The sequence below is a fragment of the Coregonus lavaretus genome (genome assembly GCF_964263955.1).
Source record: "Coregonus lavaretus genome assembly, chromosome: 37".
NCBI lineage: Eukaryota > Metazoa > Chordata > Actinopteri > Salmoniformes > Salmonidae > Coregonus > Coregonus lavaretus.
The window spans coordinates 6,185,391-6,208,385 of record NC_140024.1 but is presented as its reverse complement, the minus strand read 5'-3'; the positions used below and the strand labels follow the sequence as shown (position 1 = coordinate 6,208,385).

The 22,995-nt window shown below is 42.1% G+C and overlaps 4 protein-coding genes across 9 annotated transcripts; 3 read left to right on the top strand and 1 right to left on the bottom strand.

The window, feature by feature from the left end:
• Window positions 1-138: 138 nt before the first annotated feature.
• Window positions 139-4,991, bottom strand: LOC311111183 (uncharacterized protein). 3 transcript variants are annotated; one of them, XM_084153876.1, is made up of 7 exons: window positions 4,890-4,991; window positions 3,917-4,021; window positions 3,139-3,245; window positions 2,568-2,827; window positions 2,159-2,414; window positions 1,017-1,691; window positions 139-901 (listed from the first exon to the last, which is right to left on the bottom strand). In XM_084153876.1, the coding sequence occupies exons 2-7, from the start codon at window positions 3,973-3,975 to the stop codon at window positions 141-143; spliced, it is 2,118 nt and encodes a 705-aa protein (XP_084010002.1). In that variant the 5' UTR covers window positions 3,976-4,021; window positions 4,890-4,991; the 3' UTR covers window positions 139-140. The 3 variants fall into 3 exon arrangements, with proteins under 3 accessions (XP_084010002.1, XP_084010004.1, XP_084010003.1); XM_084153878.1 differs by having other exon boundaries at window positions 3,920-4,021; XM_084153877.1 differs by having other exon boundaries at window positions 4,894-4,991.
• On the top strand, window positions 4,380-8,826 carry LOC311111182 (zinc finger protein 408-like). Of its 3 annotated transcripts, XM_084153875.1 has the most exons (6): window positions 4,403-4,489; window positions 5,396-5,616; window positions 5,714-5,781; window positions 5,898-6,166; window positions 6,318-6,479; window positions 6,552-8,826. In XM_084153875.1, the coding sequence occupies exons 2-6, from the start codon at window positions 5,404-5,406 to the stop codon at window positions 8,267-8,269; spliced, it is 2,430 nt and encodes an 809-aa protein (XP_084010001.1). In that variant the 5' UTR covers window positions 4,403-4,489; window positions 5,396-5,403; the 3' UTR covers window positions 8,270-8,826. The 3 variants fall into 3 exon arrangements, with proteins under 3 accessions (XP_084009999.1, XP_084010000.1, XP_084010001.1); XM_084153873.1 differs by having other exon boundaries at window positions 4,380-4,489; window positions 6,318-8,826; XM_084153874.1 differs by having other exon boundaries at window positions 4,402-4,489; window positions 5,457-5,616; window positions 6,318-8,826.
• Window positions 8,827-9,384: 558 nt separating this feature from the next.
• Window positions 9,385-14,528, top strand: LOC311111185 (prothrombin-like). The gene is made up of 14 exons (XM_084153880.1): window positions 9,385-9,542; window positions 9,706-9,866; window positions 10,050-10,074; window positions 10,391-10,462; window positions 10,647-10,752; window positions 10,846-10,979; window positions 11,158-11,466; window positions 11,600-11,710; window positions 11,798-11,924; window positions 12,799-12,966; window positions 13,322-13,495; window positions 13,606-13,784; window positions 14,119-14,189; window positions 14,291-14,528. Exons 1-14 carry the CDS (start codon window positions 9,467-9,469, stop codon window positions 14,447-14,449), a joined length of 1,872 nt encoding a protein of 623 aa, XP_084010006.1. The 5' UTR covers window positions 9,385-9,466; the 3' UTR covers window positions 14,450-14,528.
• A 219-nt stretch (window positions 14,529-14,747) lies between these two features.
• LOC311111186 (rho GTPase-activating protein 1-like) lies at window positions 14,748-22,892 on the top strand. Of its 2 annotated transcripts, none has more exons than XM_084153881.1 (13): window positions 14,748-14,962; window positions 16,376-16,573; window positions 18,201-18,296; window positions 18,397-18,484; window positions 18,648-18,779; window positions 19,054-19,140; window positions 19,221-19,319; window positions 19,467-19,574; window positions 19,708-19,784; window positions 20,016-20,093; window positions 20,248-20,376; window positions 20,560-20,663; window positions 20,885-22,892. In XM_084153881.1, the coding sequence occupies exons 2-13, from the start codon at window positions 16,435-16,437 to the stop codon at window positions 21,053-21,055; spliced, it is 1,308 nt and encodes a 435-aa protein (XP_084010007.1). In that variant the 5' UTR covers window positions 14,748-14,962; window positions 16,376-16,434; the 3' UTR covers window positions 21,056-22,892. The 2 variants fall into 2 exon arrangements, with proteins under 2 accessions (XP_084010007.1, XP_084010008.1); XM_084153882.1 differs by lacking the exon at window positions 14,748-14,962 and adding an exon at window positions 15,553-15,758.
• Window positions 22,893-22,995: the final 103 nt, after the last annotated feature.

Below are 22,995 nucleotides of genomic sequence, written 5' to 3'. Positions count from 1 at the left end.
CATAGTTGACGTGTACCTATGATGAAAATTACAGGCCTCTCTCATCTTTTTAAGTGGGAGAACTTGCACAATTGGTGGCTGACTAAATACTTTTTTCCCCCACTGTATATATATATATATATATATATACACAGTATATCTCATAGTTTTTTCGTCTTCATGGAATTGATCAGTTCTCTCATCCCCGCCATAGTCTCTGTGTGCTGTTGCTGCAGAAGGCTTCGCAGCTGATTAAAGCGCTCCTCTGCCCTCCTTTCCCTCTCCTCTTGCAATCGTTTGTCTTCCTCCCTGTAACCCTGAAAGACATCCAACATGTCTGCCATCCTCCTTCTCTTCCGCCCACTGGGTCCAACATGGAGGTGGTTTCCTATCTGTGAAGAGGAGAAGGAGGCAGAAGTGGAGGGGGGACTGACAATGTCAGTGGGGCTCGCCGGCACCTCCACAATGTGTAACAGATTCTGGCTTATGTCCTCAACCCCTGCATCTGCCTCAGCATCTCCCATGCTGCCATCAGGCTCGGGTGAGTCTTCAGATAGTTGAATGCTGAGCCGGTGGCCTATGAGGTCCTGGAGTCTGTTGAAGTAGGCAGGAAGCTTCCTCTTGGCCATGTCAGCCTTCTCTGGGTGGAGGATGTACTCCTTGTACGCCCTCGACAGGTTCCGCCACTTCTGGAAGCATCGCTCCCCTGCCTGATCAGGCACATCACTGATGTGGAAGCCTTGCTCCTTCAGCCTGCTAGCTATGATCTCAAAGATCCTCTTGGTTCGGGTCTTTTTCTCCCTGATCAGTCCCTGGATCTCTGGAGAGCTGTACAGCTCTACTAATGCCTCCGTTGCCTCAATGTCCTGACTGATAACTTTCCGCTCTGACCACACAGGCAGGTACCCACCGTTCTCAGCAGCTAGAGACATGGATAGAAAGAGTTATTACACAAATACTGTCAATGATTTTGAAAATGTCTGCGTCCTTTTCAGTTATAGGCCAACTGCTAAGATTCAACATCATTACAAATGTACCTCTGTCATCCCCAAGCCACAACCTCCTCCTCCCCTTTTGGAGTTGATTCTCTGCCCTCTCCTCCTCCGCATTTGACTGGAGTATCTTGGGATGTGGGACCCGTTCGCACCTGGACTTCCTGGCTAGCGGTTCAGGCTCAGTGGTGCCTGCATGGACTCCAATCTCTGCCTCTGGGCTAGAGGTGGAGGGGATACCGAGCTTGACTGGATGACCTGATGGGACTACAATAGCATAGAGGGGCAGGCTTGGAGTTGGTGCTACAGCTTTAGGCTTCAGCTTGGCCAACGCCCTGGATGGGGTGTCAGCAGTAGCCAGCTTGGAGCTCAGCCTCTGGCCCATGAGTGCATGGAACTGGTCAAAGAACTCGGGCTGTTTCCTGCGTCCAGCATCAGTCCTCTTGGACGCCAGCACATAGTCTTTGTACGTGCGCTCCATGTTGCGCCACTTTTGGAAGCATCGCTTGCCAGCCTGCCAGGAGTTCTCACTGATCAGGAAGCCCTGTGCCTCCATCCGACTGGCGATGATCTCAAAGATCTGCTTGGTTCTGGTTGTCCGGTCGTTCAGTAGGCCCTGGATCTCTGGGGACCCGTAGTGCTCGATGAGGGCCTGGGTGGCTTCCCGGTCCCGGGCTGTAACATTCCAGGGGCTTGACCACACTCGTGAGTCCTTTTCAACTGTTGTGGAGGGAGACAAGATGATCATTAAAAACCCCAAGTTCAACTTGATCAGCCTCTGCTTATAACTGCTTATAATAATATAAACAAACATGTAATCATTCTTACATAATAAAATGACAAAATCCTCTTCATTAACTATATTTGTGCGTAAAATGACATGTTGATATATGAAGTATTAATTTCAAAAAGGTGACAACTGGTTTGATATTGCCATTCACTGTTTGAGCTTCTGCATGTATTTTGCAACATGACTCCCCCTGGTGGTCAAAATGTATTTCAATGATCTTCATATTTCCTTCAAAGTCAGTCATACTAATGAATTTCTTAGAATAACTATTTAGGAGATCTTAGATCAGTGATATGGGTAGAAAATGACACACATTGTAGCACTCTGGAAAGCAATAAAATATGTTTGGTAGTTAACTAGAGGGCTGGCAAAGGGATGAGGCTGGTAGGAGTGTTACCTATGGCCAAGTTGCTGTCGATGGTGTCCTGGGACATGCGGTGTAATCGGTCCATGTAGTCATCACTGTACCATACCCGCAGCCTCTCTCCCACTGACAGGTCTCGGCACACCTGGAAGTAGATGTGCTCGCCATGCTGGATGGCTGTCAGGTTTCGCTCAATGTCCTCTGAAGAGTTTCGGACATACCTCATCCAGTTAGCTTTGGTTTCGTCGCTACCATCAATGGATTTGTATGAGTTGTTTTTGTCCACCAACTAGGGATAAAAAGCATTGACATAAATACATAGATGCGAGAGCCTTAAAGTTACACATGGTGCATGAAATTAGGAAGACAATTTCATGAGGTATACCATATACTAGTGAAGAGTGAATTGCAGAACATAGTAAGGTTTGTGGATTCAACTCACCATCCAGGGGAAGAAACCAGAGGACTTATCCTGTGACATCACTTCACCCTGGTAAGGACCGAATAGTGCCCCCCTGGGAATGTCTTTGTCTACGCAGCACACGTCCACCTCACTGCCTTCCTGAATGACCTCAATGCCACTAGGGGTAGTAAGGGCGGCACGGTTTGGGACGCCCACTGGCACAGGGGTGTCAGGCACAAAAACTGGAGGGCCATGTGTGGGGCATTCATCAATAAAATAGTCTTTGCACTCCTCACAAACTGTAAGGCATGACAAAGGTACGTTTTAGGCAGTATAATTTGAAGGTAAAATAATAAAAAGAATCACAGCAATGATGCATGGATGAAAAAATAATACCACAGCAACAATAGACATTATAGACTACATTATATAAGCAATAAATAAGCAATATTCACATAAATAATGATAGGCCCAGTGGCACTGGGAAATGTATCAAAGTATCAGAACAAATGAAACAGTCAAACACAGTTTTGCTGCTCTTAGTCATAGTCTAAGGCTCTTGGTGCGAGTCTGTGTGTAAAGGCACTGGACATAAATAGCTAATACTCACACCAGAAGTAACATTTTTGGTGTCTTTGAATGGTGAAAAGCAAGTGGTCGGCTTTCAATCTCTGGTTGGCTCCTTCTGTCTCAAAGGACTCAATGTCTTTTATTTCACTATAAGAAGATATAGCATATCAAAATACAATCTCTGGATGCGTGTCAAATGTTTTATTTTTATAACTGCACCTGATTAGCATCAATTTATTCAACTAACCTGCAAAGATGGGCTATCAATGCAGCCAATTTAAAACAGACTAGGCTACATGAAAACCAGTGGAGGCTGCTGAGGGGAGGACGACTCATAATAATGGCCGAAATGGAGTGAATGGAATGGTATCAAACACCTGGTTTTCATGTGTTTGATTCCTTTCACTCCATTCCAGCCATTATTATGAGCCGCCCTTCCCTCAGCAGCCTCCACTGATCAAAACAGCAGATCATTGATTAGTAGAGGATAGAACACATAGCTACTACTAGGCTATCCAGCAGATCCAACCCGCTTGCTTACAGCTGCAATAGGGTCAGACAGGCTTTCTGTGTAGATTAAGACTACTATTTGATCAGTCTTCAATCTTCTCGGTGTAACAGTTGGGATAATGGGACAATTCGGAGTACAACACATTTGTGATCCCTGGATTGAGGTACTTTTTCCGAGCTATATCTCGCGCCGGCTCCGCTGTGTCTTAATTTACACAGGAAGCCTGTCCGACCCTAGCCTGTCTGCAGCTGTAAGCAAGCGGGTGGGTCGGATCTGCTGGCTACTAGGCCAAATTGATTCATATTACTACTTGGTGCATAGTTCTGCTTCAGTTGAATGGTCCTGGATGGCAAGTGACTCTGCCATAGTGCATCGGTCCCCAGACTCCCCACCTCAGCATACCATGTCAGGTCTGTTGGTAGAAAAAACATAATATAATGGCAGTCCATGAATACAGGTGGATCAGGTAATAAATTAGGCCTAGTATTTAAAATAAACTCAACATTCAATTTCAGTCTGGCAGTGGCAAAACCATAAATGGGACCACAGCACTTGCACTATGAGACAACATACATGAGTTCCTCTTGCCGCTGACAAATTAACTGTTGTAAATTAGCAAGTTGGCAAAGAACAAAAACAGCAACGTACGGTAGCTAAAGATCCATGCCTATATCATGTAATCATTTGGCTTTTTAACCATTCGAATTAGAATAAATATACCATTTACGATGTGCGTGAAAGGACATGTTTCCTGTCGGAATGTTTAGATAGACAGGAACTTCCGGATTCTGTCCTTGGCTGGAGAACGATGATTTTCCCGGAGTTTTCAAATGGAAAAAACGAATGCTATAAATTGTCAAAGACCCTGTGGATATCCTGAGTTAGTTGAAATAATATTTTCGAGTTATTGCCGCGAATCGAACGTCTACTTGAAAGATGTTTGATATCCTAACAGTAGTATAATGTCCACACTGTCGTCGACTGGTTAGCCAGACAACAACAATGTTGCATGCATGGTAGCAAAGACAGTAGCTTGAATTTGTTAGTTAGCATTATCAGTGCCACCAAGAACAAATAGAATAATCGCTTATAACGTTCGTTATTAGCTACCTATCAAGCTTAATAACTATTGTTACTAGATTTCTGACATCTACTCAAGCATGTTCCAGCTAGCTACTGAAATCATAGCTAGTTAGCTTGCAAGCTCGCCAGTTAATAGTTGGCTTGTGCTTCTTCATAATAATTTGCTGCCTGTGTCACGAATTCATTGGCAAACTTACTCACGGTCCCTTGTCGACGTGTACTATTTCCAGTTAAACAGGCCAACTTTTGTTAGTGGGCAAACTCTGTTAACGTTGGCTAATTGTTTTGTCAGGGGCTTACATTAGCCCTGAAATGCGTTGCCTTGTCCGCGCATGCTCATGCATAAATAAGTTGTCACGACGAAGCTTGCCTGCCGCCAGGGGACTCGTGTTTGGCAGCTCCAAGCAATCACGAATGCATGTCACATACAATAATTGATAAAACGATAGCCATAAAACTCAGCTAGCTATATAACTATGGTATATATATTGTGTATGTGGCTGCTGTTTCTTATACAGTACTGTATCATATTGACAATGACAGCTTGAAACACAAGTCAAGGAGATACGTTTCAACTTCCTATGTAGCTAGTCATTGTACATTACATCCAAAACGTGCATTTTTGTGTGTCATTGTTAGCTAGTCATTGTAAACGACATAGAAAACATTTGCATTTTTGTGAGTCTACATTTTGTGGCTACAGAGAGTAGGATGGACTCTCTGGGTATGAGGGACCCATCCCTAAACCAGGACTCCCTACACAGTGTGCTGAATGCTGTTCCTCGTGGACTGACAGTGGGCCCCTCTCTAGCAAATGATGGCCAGTTGGGGCTCTGGTGTGTAGGACATGCTCTGCAGAAAGGGATTCTTCTGGGCGTGGAAGACCAAAGCAACACCTTTGACCAAAGTGAAGACTATACAGAGGTATGTATCAGAGTGTTTGTGATGGGGGAGGCACACACTTGCTCAAGTTTCTATAACATTGCAAATGTATTGAATGTAACACATTTGTTGTCGTCAGAGCTTGATGGAAGAAGCATATCAGACGATAATCAAGGGGCATCTTTGGGACAGGTGCTATTGGATTAGGTAGGTGTCTCTAGGTAAAGAAGAATAGCGCTCAGCTGTATCAAACACATTAACATTACTGTCACATTTAATTTGGTCATTGGGAGTGAGAAACCCTCTTTCTTTGTTTTATGCAGATTTGCCTGTAATGCAAGGAGAAAGGATGAACAGAATGTTACTGTTCATGAGGTGGATGGAAGTCTCTGTCTAAGGGCCTGCAAAGACATCAACCCAGGGACAGAACTTCTGCTTTGGAGTTTCCTAGCTGATCCTCTGGAACACGATGGAAGCCAAGGAGGGTCACTAACAACACCAGGCAAACCTCGCAAACAAGTTACACCTCGCAAGTCCAGAGAGGATGGATCCCCAGGTGTAAACTCCACGGAGCAAGAGCTCAAGCTCACAGGTAGCCTGACACCCACATTCAGTAACATTCTTAATACACACTAACTAATAAATATTTTATTAATAAGGATTTGATGTTATGACATGATGACATTTATATTTGGATAGTTGTTTCTGAAATGTTACGTGGAAGATATTTGTATGTCTTACAGAGCCTGAGGAGCACACTGAAGATTCAGACATGTCACCTTCTCCACTGGGGTCTACAAAGTCTATGGTGGTGGAGGAGGAGAAAAGCCAGACTGGAATCAAAAGGAGCAAACCTCTTATCTACAAAATGAAAAAGAGATGTGTGAGAGACTCTTATTCCAGTGGTGAGAAAACAGTGGAACAGAATGGAGAAGTTGACTCAAGCAAAATAATAAAAACAGAAAGTTTCATTCCAGAAAGAACCAATGTGCCACGCTCTAATGAGGACAAACGTGTGAGTCCTGCAGACGAGCCTCCAAAGAGCAGTGAAGAACCAGGTAATGTGGTAAAACATCTCCAGGAGGAGCAGTGGCCACAGGTTGTCAGGGCCAGTTGCAGACTGGCTGCGAAACCCAGGAAGGTGCATTCATTAGTCAGCTGCATCCACAAGCGTCTTCAAGGGCGCAAAAACAGGTATCTTGATCGTCAAGTGACACTGGAGATTACGTCCAGAGTTGGTGATGAAAATGGACAAGCTTGCCAAGAAACAGATATAACAGATAGAGAAAATAGAAGCTCAGATGAAATCACAAAGGATAGTGACAAAGGGGGAAAGAAAGACCCAGAGGAGCTTATGACAGCTCCAGACCTCTTTAACACCAGGGAAAGGAGGTATACATGTGACCAGTGTGACAAGAGTTTCTTTCAGCTCTGTCACCTGAAGAAGCACAAATTCACCCACTCGGACCTAAAGCCTTACTTATGCACAGAGTGTGGTAAGAATTACAGCTCCCAAGAGAACTTCAGGGCCCACCTTCTGATGCATAAGGGAGAGAGGCCATTCAAGTGCCAGCAGTGTGACAAGAGCTATGGCCTGAAACGAGACCTGAAGGAGCATGAAGTTCTCCATACAGGAGAGAGGCCTTTTGTCTGCGATATCTGTGGGAAGGCTTTTGCCCGTCGGCCTTCACTACGTATTCATAGGGAGGCCCACCGCGCTAAGGAAGAAAATTACCACGCTCCTAAGCTCAAGTGCCCTGTCTGCGATAAAGAACTGGCCAATTCGGGCTCCCTTAGGAATCACATGCGCTTGCACACAGGAGAACGGCCTTATGCATGTCCCCACTGCAATAAGACATTCCGACAGCGGGGGAACCTTTTGGGGCACCTACGCATCCACACAGGGGAAAAGCCTTACAAGTGCAACCATTGTAATCAGTGCTTCTCACATGTGCCTGAACTCCGCAGACACCTCATATCCCACACAGGGGAAGTCTACCTCTGCCCTATATGTGGCAAAGCCTTGCGGGACCCCCACACCTTGCGTGCCCATGAACGTTTACACACAGGGGAGAGACCTCACAAGTGTGAGGTGTGTGGGAAGGCCTACACCATGGCCACCAAGCTACGGCGCCACATGAAGTCCCACCTTGAGGAGAAGCCCTACAAATGTCAGACATGTGGTGCTGGCTACACGCTAATGCAGAGCCTGGTTCGCCACCAGCTCTCCCATAAAAAGAGAGAAGATAGGACATCTGGGGAGCTAGCTGACGCTCTGGCAGCTCTGGAGTCTAGCCACTCCGCCCCTGCTCGAGGCAGACCTAGAAAGACCCCTCGCAAGACAGAGGTCAAGCCATGGGTCGATGTCCCTGAAGAGAACATGGAGAGTCGGACAGTAGTGTACGTTCAGGCCATCGAAGACTTAGCCATGCCTAACTCAGGGGAGGTTATTGTCAGCACCTATGACTCATATCATGATAGTGCCATATCTTCTGTGGTAATAGAGGAAGGGTTGGAACAGGATGTGGGCCAGATCCAGCTAAATGAGAATGTTATTGAGATAATTGTCTCAGATTCTAATGATAAGTGTATTGTGGTAAGGGAGCACAAAACACACAGCAACCTGGTGATTCTACAGGGAGAGGATGGACTGAGCTCTGTGGCAGAGACAATAGAGATAGAAACAGGAGTTTAAAACTGCAATTCACACCATTTTGCTTTCTGTTGCTGTTTAAAAAAAATCTTAAAATAAAACCAAGAATGTGAATAAAAACTATATTTTTTTGCCTGCTAGATGTACTTTACCTAAAAGAAGACAATAAGCAGTACTTGGAAAATACATTTGTCATGAATATAAGATATGTTATGATATCACCATCAGGATACTCCATTTAGATTACTGGAGAAGAGAGCCATAGCTGTCAACGAGTTAAAGATATCAGCAAATATTGACTCCCCTCTGTGGTGGACCTTGTCTAGCCACTATCTGCTGCAAATGTTATTTTCAAGAACTGTACTAAAACTAACTGCCCCTGTATTTTAGGAAATATCTTAATGTCTTAATGGTTACAAAGAGAAATCCTCATGAATAGTTTGCTTTTTTATCTGACCAAAATATATTTGATCTCTGGAGAATGTTTATGAAGGCTTTTTAAATAGCTTTACTGTATTTTAACACACTATTGTAAATATGGGCCATCAACAAGATGATCATTATTGTTGAAGATTCCAATTAAAAGAGAGAAAATAACACCGCTGTGGTGGCTTTACCACTGTTGTATGTGTTTTTGAACACGACTTTGACTTTTCACTCTTTATCCAATGCGTCATTCGATATTTGGGTGCAAATATTTAGATGGTTGGGACATGAATCAACAAACATTCTGGTTTGGAGCAACTTTAGCGTGTGTTGCTATGCTTGTCTATGCAGCTTAGCGGCACACACTAACATAGTCTAAATGGGCAGATAGCAGTATTTAAAAGGTTGATTTATTGTGTATGTATTTGACATTGCCTTGAATTCTTTCTCATTTTATATTCCACTTGTAATTACTTAATATCATTTTTTCATATGAAGTAATCCATGTGTAGGCCCTGACAGAAAAGAAACAATGGAGAAAGCTATTATTGACATTGTGTGGAAAGCTTATCCATGGCTATATGTAATATTTGAAACTTTAACGGAAATACTGAATGCAAAATTTTATGTGACATGACCCAGATGGGAGCTGCAGCCCTGAGTCAGTCTTAGTACAGTGGTTCAATATTAACCAGGTGGTTCAATGTAACGGAAAGTGGGGGGTTTTTCAATGAGTACTGGATTTTGAGGGGGTGAGAAGGTTTGGTAATGTCATAGGTTTTACAAGGAGTTCTGTCTTAACGATCCATAACAATGGGTCAAATACCCGCAACTCTCATTTTCACTCTACTATTTTCTTCTACTCTTCAGATCACCCTTTGTGAAAATGGTAAGATACCAGCTTTTATTTACCAGCCCTGAAAGCTCAAAAGCAAGCAAGTTTCAAAATATTGATATTCTGAAAATGTATACCCCTTAAACTGTGAATTAGGCAATTTGTCAGTTCTAATATCACTAAACAATGCATTGAGTTATCAAATATTTGTTTATAGTATTTCTTAACAGCAAGGAGGCCTCACAGGTTTTTATCCGTGCTAAACGGGCAAATTCCTTCCTTGAGGAGATGAAACCTGGGAACTTGGAACGGGAGTGCATCGAGGAGATCTGTGACCATGAAGAAGCCCGTGAAGTCTTTGAAAAGGCAGACAAGACGGTGAGAATGTCTGGCTTGTTAGATTGAAGTATCATGCAGAGCAAATTCATATTCACCTTGGTATACTGGTAACTGAAACATGAGCTTTACGTTTACCTGGGTAACACTGTTTATTTTTATAATAAAGTATGATTATAGTATTTCTCCCCAAATAACTGTCTAAATTGATCTTTCTTAATTTAGAAGGCCTTTTGGGGCAACTATTTGGGTAAGTATTTGTTTTTATTTATTATTACTTGTGTTTTATATCAAAACCTTATCCATTGAATATGTGCAGTCATCAGTCACAACACCCAATGTAAATAGATGGTATTGAACCAGAACAAAGTGCAACAGATGTGAGTCGACTTGGTTGAGGAATAGGCTTTAGCCCCAGTGTTGGTGACCCCACACGTTTTACTCTTCCCACACATGCTGTACTCTTTATACTTACAAAATAAACATTACTATCGGTTTGCCAATGATAAGCAAGTAGAGGCAAGTATTTCTGCATGTTTTCTAATTCTTGCTTGTCTTCTTCACAGCTTGCAAAGGCACTTCACTGCTGAGAACCAAGGACAATATAAAAACAGTGAGGGGGTGTATTAACGCCAATGGTAATAATGATGGCCTGATTACACTACACATTTCAAATACATCAATGATTTCTTGACAAAATGTTTGTGTTGAAATCCGCTAAAAGGTGTCAGGAATCTATCAGGAAAATGTTATAATGTAAAGATGTAGTTTTAGAGCAGGACATCCTGTTTCTCAAATATTATGTGGGCCTGCATCTTACAGGAGAGTGCTCAGTGGGCAATGGTGTGAACTACAACGGTACGATCTCCACTACTTCCTCAGGAAAAACATGCCAGTACTGGTCCAGTAACTTCCCACACAGAATTACGTATGTATTATTGACCCCATAACTTGAGGGAAGTCATTTCAAAGTTGTCCCATTCTTGCTGTGTTGTTGCTGAGGGGTAATATCTCTTCTTAGGGAGTTCAATACTTCGCTGGATGAGACCCTGTATGAGAACTATTGCAGGAACCCAGACAAAACTCCTGGAGGACCTTGGTGCTTCACCAGGGATCCCACAGTCAGGAGAGAGCAATGCATCGTCCCGAAATGTGGTATGATTTCACTACTGCATAATAACCAACATTTGGCTGCATGTTGTTGCTGAGCTGGGTGTACTTTTACACTGATAATCGGTGGTTTATATGCTTCCTTGTTCAACAACAAAGTGCAGAGCATGTTGCTTGTTGCAATATGTCTTAGCGGTCCTCTATTGTGATTGTTCCCTTACAGGTGAGCCTTGGGTACCCCCAAAAGTACCTGCTACAGTGGATGGGAAAGCCACATACATTAAGAAAGACTGCCTGGCCAACAATGGCTTGGATTATACAGGGGATCTCTCAGTTACCATGACTGGCCAAAAGTGTCTGCCTTGGGCCTCCCCAAAGGCATTGGCACTCAGCAAAGGAAAGAATTTCATCCCAGAGGTCAAACTTGTGACGAACCACTGTAGAAACCCTGACGGAGATATGGAGGGACCCTGGTGCTATGTGGACCAGCATGGAAATACCACTGTGGACTACTGTGACCTTGAAATGTGTGGTGAGCTGTTTCAACACTTTTTCCAGTTTTAAATGATTTACTTAAAATATTAGGACACTCTGTAAAAAATGTTTCTCTGACACGTATCATAAATGCTCTTAACTGTGAGTGCTGGACTGTTGTTCTCTTTTAGATGACCCAATAGATAACTATGACGAGGTGGCTGGCGGAAGGGAAAGGACAACACTGTCTGGGCCCAGAAAATCATTCTTCAGCCCTCGGAGCTTTGGCAGTGGAGAGTTGGGTAAGTAGTATAATTTTGGTTAACATAAAGTGTAAGATGAGGAGGAAAGAGTCTATTTTCATGACTTAAACTCGGCTTTATTTTCAGTGTGCGGAGAGCGACCCATGTTTGAGAAGATAAGTAAGAAGGACGGTAGAGAGCAAGAACTGATTGACTCCTACAAAGGAAGCCGTATTGTTAAAGGGATTGATGCAGAAGTGGGCAGTGCACCATGGTAATGAAATGAATAGATATTCAAAACACCACATTTATTGTATTGCATTACGTAGGACTACTACTTAGGATCATGGTCATCATGTTTGACCATATACACGGTGGAAGCGTGAAAGGAAGTTATCTGTGTCTGTCATTTAGAGAATGTGTTTTGGGGTTGTCGATGCATTGCCCAATTAAAAGAATGGAGTGGCTGCAGATCTGACTTTACTGCACCTTTCTTCCAGACAGCTAAAGGCCCCGAAGCTTTTGCACATGCGTGAGTCTCTGTTCTACTCATAGAGAGCAGGGCTACTCAGGCGAATGGTGCCCATTTAATAAAGTTAGAGCAAAGCTGAATCAATGTCTGCAAGATCACATAATGATAGTAGCCTATTCTACATAACATAACCAAATATAATAGCATAGTAACGTTACTGTGAGACAAAAAACACCACCTCATTTCTTATGAGATTTTAGGATGATTGCGATCAAATTGTCAATTTTTTTTCTCATGTGGCCAAAACTCAAAAGTGCGCCACTAGGCAAAATATGTGCTTTGATTGAAACGATTCTACAGTTTGTTAACACCATCTGCTCTAAAATACACTCATTCAAAACAACACTGTAGGCTACTTTGAAACAGTAGTCTATAACTCAAGAAGATCTAAATTAATATCCCCATGAAACTGATTGAGATCAAATGGTTGGTATGCAGATGCTGCATAGACGTTACAATGGTAAAACCTGAATAATTATCATTTCACGATTGACAGTGAGAAATGCACGAGGCCGGAAAGGTCAGATCCGCAGCCTCGGCCTTAAAAGAAAGGCACAGATGCAATTTGGCAAGAGTAAATTATGATACCTGTTATCCATGGATGCTTTGATGTCAGGCAGGTGATGCTGTACAAGAAAAGCCCCCAGGAGCTGCTATGTGGGGCCAGTCTAATCAGTGACGAGTGGATCCTCACTGCAGCACACTGCATCCTCTACCCACCATGGAACAAAAACTTCACCATCAATGACATTCTGGTCCGCCTTGGCAAACACAACAGAGCTAAGTGAGTGGTTATCTCCTATTTTCCCAGTTTATCTTTATTAAACAAGCGATAATTAAGCGATATTAAACACTGCATCCTCTGTAGCTCAGCTGGTAGAGCACGGCGCTTGTAACGCCAAGATAGTGGGTTCGATCCCCGGGACCACCCATACACAAAAATGTATGCACGCATGACTGTAAGTCGCTTTGGATAAAAGCGTCTGCTAAATGGCATATTATTATTATTATTATTATTATACACATTGACTTTTGCACAGTTCGACAGTGAACCATAACATGCCATAAGACATGACAAAACAATAATATAGCCATACCAAAACGTTCTTGACTCATACCCTATTCTAACCTAATCCCAGGTTTGAGAGGGGCACAGAGAAGATTGTGGCCATTGATGAGATAATTGTCCACCCCAAGTACAACTGGAAGGAGAACCTGAACCGGGACATCGCTCTGCTGCACATGAGGAGGCCCATTACTTTCACTGATGAGATTCACCCTGTCTGTCTGCCAACCAAGCAGGTTGCTAAGACGTAAGAGAGTTTAACGTAGCTAGCAGTAATAATTAAATGTGAATTAAAATTTCAGAGCTTTTTCCCATACTAGCAATGGTAGCATCCTTTCTTTCAATTTCTCCTTCTAGACTGATGTTTGCTGGCTATAAAGGCCGTGTGACAGGCTGGGGGAACCTTTATGAGACATGGACCTCCTCCCCCAAGTCTCAACCCACAGTTCTCCAGCAGATCCATCTACCCATCGTTGAACAGGATATCTGCAGAGCCTCTACCTCAATCCGCATCACTGACAACATGTTCTGTGCAGGTGAGTAGCAGTTCTCAGCTCTCATCTCAGTACGGTATTTGCTGTATACTGCAGCTCAAGTCCATCCAATATGTTAACCAAAAGTGAATTAGTGCAGAGTGTGACTTGAAAAAAAATAGGTGAATCACAGGTGTTACCATTAGTATGATGCTTCCTCATAATGCCCATGTTAGCCTCCTGTAGCTCAGTTGGTAGAGCATGGCGCTTGCAACGGCAGGGTTGTGTGTTCGATTCCCACGGGGGACCAGTATGAAAAATGTATGCACTCACTAACTGTAAGTCGCTCTGGATAAGAGTGTCTGCTAAATGACTAAAATGTAAATGTACGTTTCAGGCTTCAAACCAGAGGAAGATAAAACTGGTGATGCTTGTGAAGGGGACAGCGGTGGTCCCTTTGTCATGAAGGTATACAACTAGAGAAACACGAACTTCACTCATTAGATGTCTTGCATATCCCCCTTTATATTTGATATACTCATGAGAATTACCTATATCCTCATTCACAGAGCCCAGATGACAACCGTTGGTACCAGATTGGCATTGTGTCCTGGGGAGAAGGATGTGACAGGGATGGGAAATATGGATTCTACACCCATCTTTTCCGTATGAGATTGTGGATGAAGAAAGTTATTGACAAAACAGGCGGTGGTGATGATGATGATTGATTGTTATTTCTTCTCATTTTCTCTACATGCAAAGGAAACTGATGTAATATTGCAAATAAACGTGTGTTCCTGATCATGATCTGCTTGTTATTACTCGTAGACTCAGCAATATGACTTTTTACAGAAATTAACAAAAACAAAATTCAGAACTGAGACTGCCACTAGAATTCTGCATGTTGTTGTTGTACACAAGGTTTTATATTACTTTTTAGATACAGATCTAATTATGAAGTAAAAGCAAGCACAGCTGGAGCGCTATCAGACAGGAAGGTTAGAAACGTTCTGCTATCATAATCAAAGATAGGCCTAGTTCACACAACAGCACCTCGCCACCTTTGCCTCTGTCTCGTTTTCGGGGTCAGAAGGAGTGGTTGCCGAGGAGAGCTCTCCACCCGCCGAACGAAAACCGGATGTTTGTGAAGCAAGCAACTGTCACTGACATAGCTAATGTTAGTAGCCTGGCGAGCTAACAACATAATAAGCCTTTCAGCTGGGATCAATTTCACAGATACGGTAAATCCGCTAATTTAATTATTTATGTTTAAATTAATCAATGTATTTTGCGGGTTATTGTAGCTAGCTAGGACATAAACGTTAGACAAGCTAATTTGGATTATCCCCATATAACTAGGTGGTTAGCTAGTTAGTTAACGTTAGCCTAACTAGCCGAGGCTAATAATGGTAACATACTGCTAGCTGACAAGGTAACTAACTACCAGCGAAAATATTGTTGCGTAGTTAGCTAGCTACAGGTTAGCTACTGCTGGTAGCTGACGTTAGCTAGCTAACGTTTGTTTTAATCTATCGACATTTGTAAAACATTGAGGTGAACTACTGCTGTACCGTAACTGACGTTAGCTAACCTTTTTTAATCTATCGACATCGCAGCGTAATGCCTGGGGCATATGTTAAATAGTTAGCTAGCTAACTAGAAGAGTCGGGACAAATTGCAGACTTGTTTTTCGTAATGGTAGATAGCTAACGTTAGCTATTTCTCTAAGACGTGAATCACCGTATGTTGGTAGCTATCTGGCAGTTCCAGTGTTTCGTAATATGGAGTATTTTGGCAAATTGAGTAGATGTGTACAATTATTGCACTTTGCCTGAATGCAGTTCTCCTCACGTGGACTGCGCATACAGGAATGTGTTTCTGAGTCCAGTCGTGATATTTAAAGAACCAACATGTTAGCAGATTGCATCTCATAGATGGGGAGGACTGTATTTGAGCCTTGCAGTAAAATGAAGAACGGGTGGCACAACAAGGCTGCTTCTTCAACCACAACCCCTGTGGTGTTGTGAAAAAGATTGGGTAATTCCATGCGAAAATTGTTGTGTGTTAGAAATGTTGTGTAGGCCTACCACAAACAAACCAGCCATGCAATTGTTGCTGCATTGCACAGACATGTACTCAAATTATACCAAATGCTAACCTGAGTGCAGATGTGAAATAGGCCTAGTCTAGTTTTCTTTTAGTCTGGACTGTGGAAAGAGTGAAGGACAAGGGTTTATAGACCTATTTGTTTCTTCCGTCCAGATTTAATGCTTTCATGCATTGTCCTTTCTGGCCCCATTGGAGTGGCTCTTCTGCAGTTATGACGCATCAGTACAGCTTTAAAATATGGTAGCTTAGTTGCATTGATTTCGCACAGGGTCCATTACAGCAGTGATATTTTACCACAAAGCACAAGAGAAAAGGCATCTTAAAAATTGTGCCTCTATGTGCCTGTTAAACACTTGTTAGCTGTTTTATTTGTCTAAATTAGGCTATAGGGAGGGAATCGACACAGTCAGAAGAATGCTTCTCTTTTGAGGAACACTCTAAAAACAAGATCTTGAAAGTGAACCCACTGCTGAGAGAAGGTGTTATCTCATTGCATTAGATAAGTTCTGGATGGATGTTGATGAACACACTTGTTTCTGTGACAGGAGGCTGGCTGAGCACCTGACCAGACTTTGTTCAGTGTGGAGTCCCATAGTACACCACCATGTCTTCAGACCTTCTGGTTGACCTCAATGATGACCTTGGAGTAGATGATCCCCCCAGCAATGCCCTGGACCAGCTCAAACTGTCTCCAATGGGGGACAAGCTGTGGCCCCCAGATGACTCCAGTATGAGCAAGTCTGGTAAGAACCTAAATAACAACAAGATAACTAGTGTAAGACATGCTGTGTCCATAATAAGTATATAGGTTATATATTGTGAGCTTTTGTGAAAGAGCACAGTTAGAAAGATATGGCATATAGAAGCATACCGGATGGACATCATGAAAATGATCGGAGGAAGTTCAGGAGTAAAAACAAACAAAATATAATTATTGACTGTGTCCATAAAATGTATATAGTATGTATAAGCATGAAGTAGAGGCCTAAACATTGTTGTTCACTAGTTTACTCCAATTAGGGAAGGGATGGTGGGGTTGGAAAGTAATAAAGGGAAATATATATTTTTAAAGGATATGTATGTATGTATGTATGTGTGTGTGTGTGTGTGTGTGTGTGTGTGTGTGTGTGTGTGTGTGTGTGTGTGAGAGAGAGAGAAAGAAAAAAAACATATGGGGGATTGGAAGTGATGCAGACAATTACATTGATGGAAGTTACAATCTATCTGCAATATTAAAGCTGTCTACCCCCTTAAATAAATAAATAAAATAACCTAAAGTCAAATAAAAGGACAGCTGAACCTCTCTATGCTGTCAGATGTGGTCAGTTAGGCAACAATGTAAAAAATACACTTGCTGAAATGTGAGAATTGTTGAAAGAATTTGTTTTAAAAGCCACCTAATCCCTTGAGTAAAACAAAATCATGAGATCACTGTTTTAAAAAGCCACATTCCTGGCAAAATAATGTTGGCCCTCGTAATATGATAACAATCAGCTTGTTGTAAGATCAGCTGAGTTTTTAGAAGTGGAATGTTGTTATAGGACCATTACTATTGCTGTTATTTCCCTAAACATCTTTACAATCTTATAGTTTTACGTCAATCTGTCTTTGGTCCAAGGGAAGAGTAAAGAAGAGCCTTCTTCACAGCCCAATGCAGTGAGCCTTTTGTTACTCATGTGTCGTATTATTACAACTTGATTGCATATTGCCCTCTGATGCAGTGTGCATACATTAGTTATGCATTCTATTTGTAGGCGCAGTCAAATTTCTGGTTCATTTCTGTTTCACAGCAGATCTCCAGCCCTCTGATTGGAGTTAGAGGGGTGGGGATGTTGAGGACGATGCCATTATTTGTGGCTAATAGATACAGCACCATGATTTAGAGTTTGAATTATGCTCAGAATCATTATTAATTGTTAATGAACAGATGATAAAAGAGAAAGGAACAAGGGTTCATCTTATGAGATACCAAATGAAGTGCACACTGTCTCACCCTGCCTCGGGCAACTGCATGCTACTGACTAACTCTGTGAGAAGGGCATTGGTTTACTCAGTGTGGCCTCAGCGTGGCCTACAGATTGCTGCTGACAGACGTACACAATGCAGATGTCGCAGTCATGTGTGTGGGGTAGCTCGTAAAATGCAATGTCTCACCCGTCTACTTATTTCGGTATGCATCGAGAAGAGGCTCAAAGTGTGTTTGCAAACTCATTCTAAGAGTGCCTGAGCAGTGAGCACATACTGTCTGCGACAGCGCAGATCCAAAACATTTAAGGAGTTGTGAAATTCAGAGCGCACTGCCTGCAAAGATATGAGCTAGTGTGATACGTGTGAGTTGGTTGAATGTGTCCCTTTCCTATTTCTCAACAGAGACGGACATATCCAAGCGATTGGGGGAGGGGTCACACCTGACCTGGGACCACCCATACTATGATATTGCCAGGCATCAGATTGTAGAAGTAGCAGGTACGAACTTTGTCTCTACATGTGTAGCTTATCTGTGCTGAATCTCATGTTCAGTCTTGAATCCAGTTGACACTGTTTCCTCTCGCACTCTGCTGTCAAGGTGATGATAACTTTGGCAGGAAGGTGATTGTCTTCAACGCCTGTCGGATGCCCCCTCACCACGAACTGGACCACCACAAGTTACTGATGTGGGTGTTATTGCTTGAGATTTTTCATCCTGTCAAATTTCTAATAAATTGCTTCTTGGTGTGCTTTGTTTCCCCCGCTGGTAATCAAGTCAGTAGTCGTCGTTGTGTTTGTGTTTTCATAAGTGAAGAGGATTGACTTCCCAACTATCATACTATAATCCAGGTATCTGAAGGCCACCCTAGACCAGTATGTTGAGAGCGACTACACCCTCATCTACTTCCATAATGGCCTCACCAGTGAGAACAAGCCATCTCTCAGCTGGCTGAGAGACGCCTACAGAGAATTTGACCGAAAGTGAGTCCCACCTTACCTCCATCCAGACACTGGGGACCATATTCGCAAAGCACATTTGATAGTCTTTCACTTATGAATGATGAGATGCAATCCATTTCACCAGAGATCTGAATCTAAAAACTAACGCCATAAAGGAAGTGGACTTTGCCCTCACCCTTATTTAAGTCTATAAAAAATACCATGTGCTTTATTTGCACTCATGGCTTGACTTCTCAAACAACAAATTAATGAACCGATTCAAGTTTACTTTTGCTGACTGCTCTGTTTTCTTCAGGTACAAGAAGAACATCAAGGCACTGTACATTGTTCACCCCACCATGTTCATCAAGACTCTTCTCATCCTCTTCAAGCCTCTCATCAGGTTAGCATTCTAGCACCTCTGCTCTTTATTCCTTTAACTGTAAAGTGTTTGCCGTGTGTGATGAATCCTTTATTTTCTAGCTTCAAGTTTGGACGAAAGATCAACTACATCAACTACCTGAGTGAACTGGAGGACATTGTTAAGTGTGAGCAGCTAGTGATACCCACCCGGGTGCGAGAGTAAGAACATTTCTCACACGTTACGTGTAACTACTGTATCTCAACATTGGCAATGAATTAGTCACTCTTGCGTAATGGATGTCTATTTGTGATATCTGACTATATTATTAAGTGCATTACTCTGCTTTCTCTTACCCAAATTGTTAGCTATGATGAAAAAATCAGAGCCTCACTGAAACCATCAGTTCAGGCCCAGATGTCCCCCCCTCGCAGTCCACCACTGCCCAATCAACAGTTTGGAGTCCCCTTGCCAACGTAGGTAGCTGGATGAGGGCTGTGGTATTTTACTCTACTTCCTCAATATCCGACCTTAACGTTACATAAGTAAGATATTCTCCTGTGTATGTTTCAAAGATTTTAAGTGTTTTGTTCTTGTTGATTTGTGAAGGCTAAGAGCGAGAAGTTCTGACAACGGAGCAGTTCCATTAGTGATGCGAGACACAGTGGCTTTCTTAATGGAACAAGGTATGCACCATTCTTTCAGATTTTACCAGTGGTAATTTTGCTTGATGATGATTGGTTCAACTTTTGAGTCTTTGTTCTGATGTTCAGTTTTTGGACAATTCCATTCCAATTTCCTGGATACTGTACATGGATTGGTATTTGACTTGCAAAACAAGGCTACTTCTGCTACTTGATTCTGTTTTACAAAAGGTTTTGTTTTCATGGTTTCCCCCATTTTCTGTCCTGTCTTAGGTCTTGAAATTGAGGGAATATTCCGGCGGTCAGCCAACGTGACCCTCGTTAGGGATGTTCAGCACAGATATAACTCAGGTGAATGATTTGCACTCATTGTTACTCTTAAATGAATGTCTAAAAATAATGTCCGTTCATGAAATCCGTTCATCCCTGGGTAGACCTAATTATCTCTTTGGCTGTAGCTGTGGGATTTGTATGACTCTGTTATTGTGTGCGTCTGTGGCTCCAGGTGAGGAGGTGAGTTTTTCCCAGATGGAGGACGTTCACTTGGCAGCTGTCATCCTCAAGACTTTCCTCAGAGAACTACCAGAGCCCCTCCTCACATACCAGCTCTACAATGACATTGTCAACTTCCACAGTAAGTCTGTGGAAGACTCTCTTATCCTCCACACCGTAGAGGATGGGGATCTATTTTTAGATCTGTTACTATAGCTATTCAAAATATCACTATCGCTGTCAATTTGTTTTGTAGGTCGTAATCCTTAGAGGATAGTTCTAAGTCATAGCCACGTTACGTAAAGGGTTTATTTGTTATGCTCAGATGTTGACAGCAGTTCCCACGTGACTGCGATCCGGAACATGCTGGCAATGCTCCCTGAGGAGAACTACGCCTCCCTGAAGTTCCTCATTGAGTTCCTGGTGCAGGTATGTTTGCTGTCATATCCCCAGCTGAATACTTATCAGAAGCTCGGCAAACACTCCTGTTACACAGGCCTGTTATTCTATGGTTCTGTCTAAATAGGCATCGATCTTGGCATTTAGTATTGCCTGGTGACACTGGCCCTCACCAGTTTGTGTAAATTAATCAGTGAGTTGTTTTGTTCTTATTGATATTCTTCTACAAACATGCATGCTTGCCCATGTAGGTGTCCGCACAGAGTGAGATCAACAAGATGAACAACGCCAACCTGGCAGTGGTGTTCGGACCCAACCTGCTATGGGGACAAGATGCTGCCATGACACTCAGTGCCATCGGCCCCATCAATAACTTCACCAGAACTCTGTTGGACCAACACTACAAGGTATTTTCACCCTAAGACGACTCCTGACAGCTATCTCTAACCATGCCCCATTCATTCGGTGTTTAAATCCCCATCTCTGACCCTGTCTCTGTATTGGTCTAGTACTGTTTAACTGTATCTCTCCCAGTGCCCCTAGTAGTGTTGCCAAATGCATGAGTGTATTGTGACTGAGGACACAGAGAGAAAAAAAGACAGGGGAGACGAAGCGTTGAAGATGCCAAAAGTCAGGTTAGAAGTCAGGTATGAAGGCTTTAATGTCTCTCCCAGATATCTATCACTCAGGAAAAGTTCAACACAGGGTACATGATTTGGTACTTTAAAACAATTGGAACAATCTAAACCAGTTCACATCTGTTTTGGTTTGAATCATATCAAATATTTATTTTGATGGTACAGATTTCAGAGAACATTTATGCAATGTTTTGTATCTGGGGAGCAATATGTATTTCATATTCATTTACTTTATGTCTAGTCCTATTTGCATTGGAACAAATCATAAATGATCGGTCGCTACAGTCAGTGAGCCAGTGTACTCCAGTATTCGATGTAGTCTAAACTATATCAGGAGTTTTATATTTTGAAACATCTTATTTAAGAATCATGGTTATGTGTAAAGCTACAGTATATAGCTAAATAAAACCTTAAGAGTATGTGTATTTACGTTTATAAAAAATGTTTGTCACATAGCGCCTTACTTTTTTTAAATGTGTACTCATCTGACAAAACATGCTGGTATACCCTTTAAACATTTCCAGCAAGCCTTTGTTTGTTTGTTTCTGCTGCATTACATTTGTCAAGTCTTCATTTTTGATAATTTGTACAGGTCAACTATTTAAAAAAACCTCTAATAGTCTTAATCATGTAACTTCTACATTTCATGTTATGCCTGATTAGCTTTCACAATGCAGGACAGTGTTTTCATGATACATATTCTACTTTAATTAGTGTATTATTACACTCGACTAATGGCAGTTAGCAGTTATTCATTGAAAATCACTATCCAGCTGTAAAGACTGATGGCTAGTGCCATTTCTGGTGAAAGATCTTCATGAAGCCTTAAAGTCAGTAGGGGACATAGAAGGGCTCCTAATCATGGATAGACTGAAATGCTGTGTACTTACAGACCCAGGGGGCTCTCAGGCCATACGGTATTTCTGTTTCTTCTGTATGGTGAGTTGTGTTGTTTTTCAGCCTTATTTTGCTAATTTTATTACGTCCGTTGTTTTTGTTCAGTTCCAAATTCAACTCAACCAAATAATTATGGTTGCATTGGAGAACACAAAGATTTTTTTATATATTTTTTACCTTAAAACATAAATTTTTTCCATTTGCAATGGCCAAACCTTTGGGGGTACAACTCCTGTACTCTGTAATCCTGAATGACTTTGTACTGAAAATATCCTGAACAAGAACAGTGCTAATGTTAAGACTGAATAAGTAAGAGTTATGTTGTGCTTCTATGTTTTGTCTATTATTAAAATGAATTTGTTTACTGTGTATGAAAACTTCCTAATCATGTCAATGAAACAATTGCAGTGACATGCGGATCAGTGGCTTAGTAGAACCTTTATGACCCCATTTGCGTCTGTGTGCCTTAAGGAAACAAACAGGCAAGTAACTACCAACTCCTCCACTTGTCATATCTCGTGAAAATTGTGCCCGTTTATCCACCTTTACTGTACTGTTTATCTGTATTGTCAAATAATAGTATTTCCTGGTTGCTACAGTGAAAAATGAAATTTCTCTTTAAGAGTATTTCTCGGTTCTAGGTATTTTACTGCAATCTTACTTTCAAGATCTTTTTTATATGTTGTGGATATAAAGTATAAATAAAAGGTTATGGTTAAAAGTGCCTTCATTTGCTGTATTCAGATATGTGTGGAGGGGTTTACTCATTTGACAAGAGTATTGATGCTCTATTGTATTTAAGCTTCAAGAGGGACGACAAATGCTCG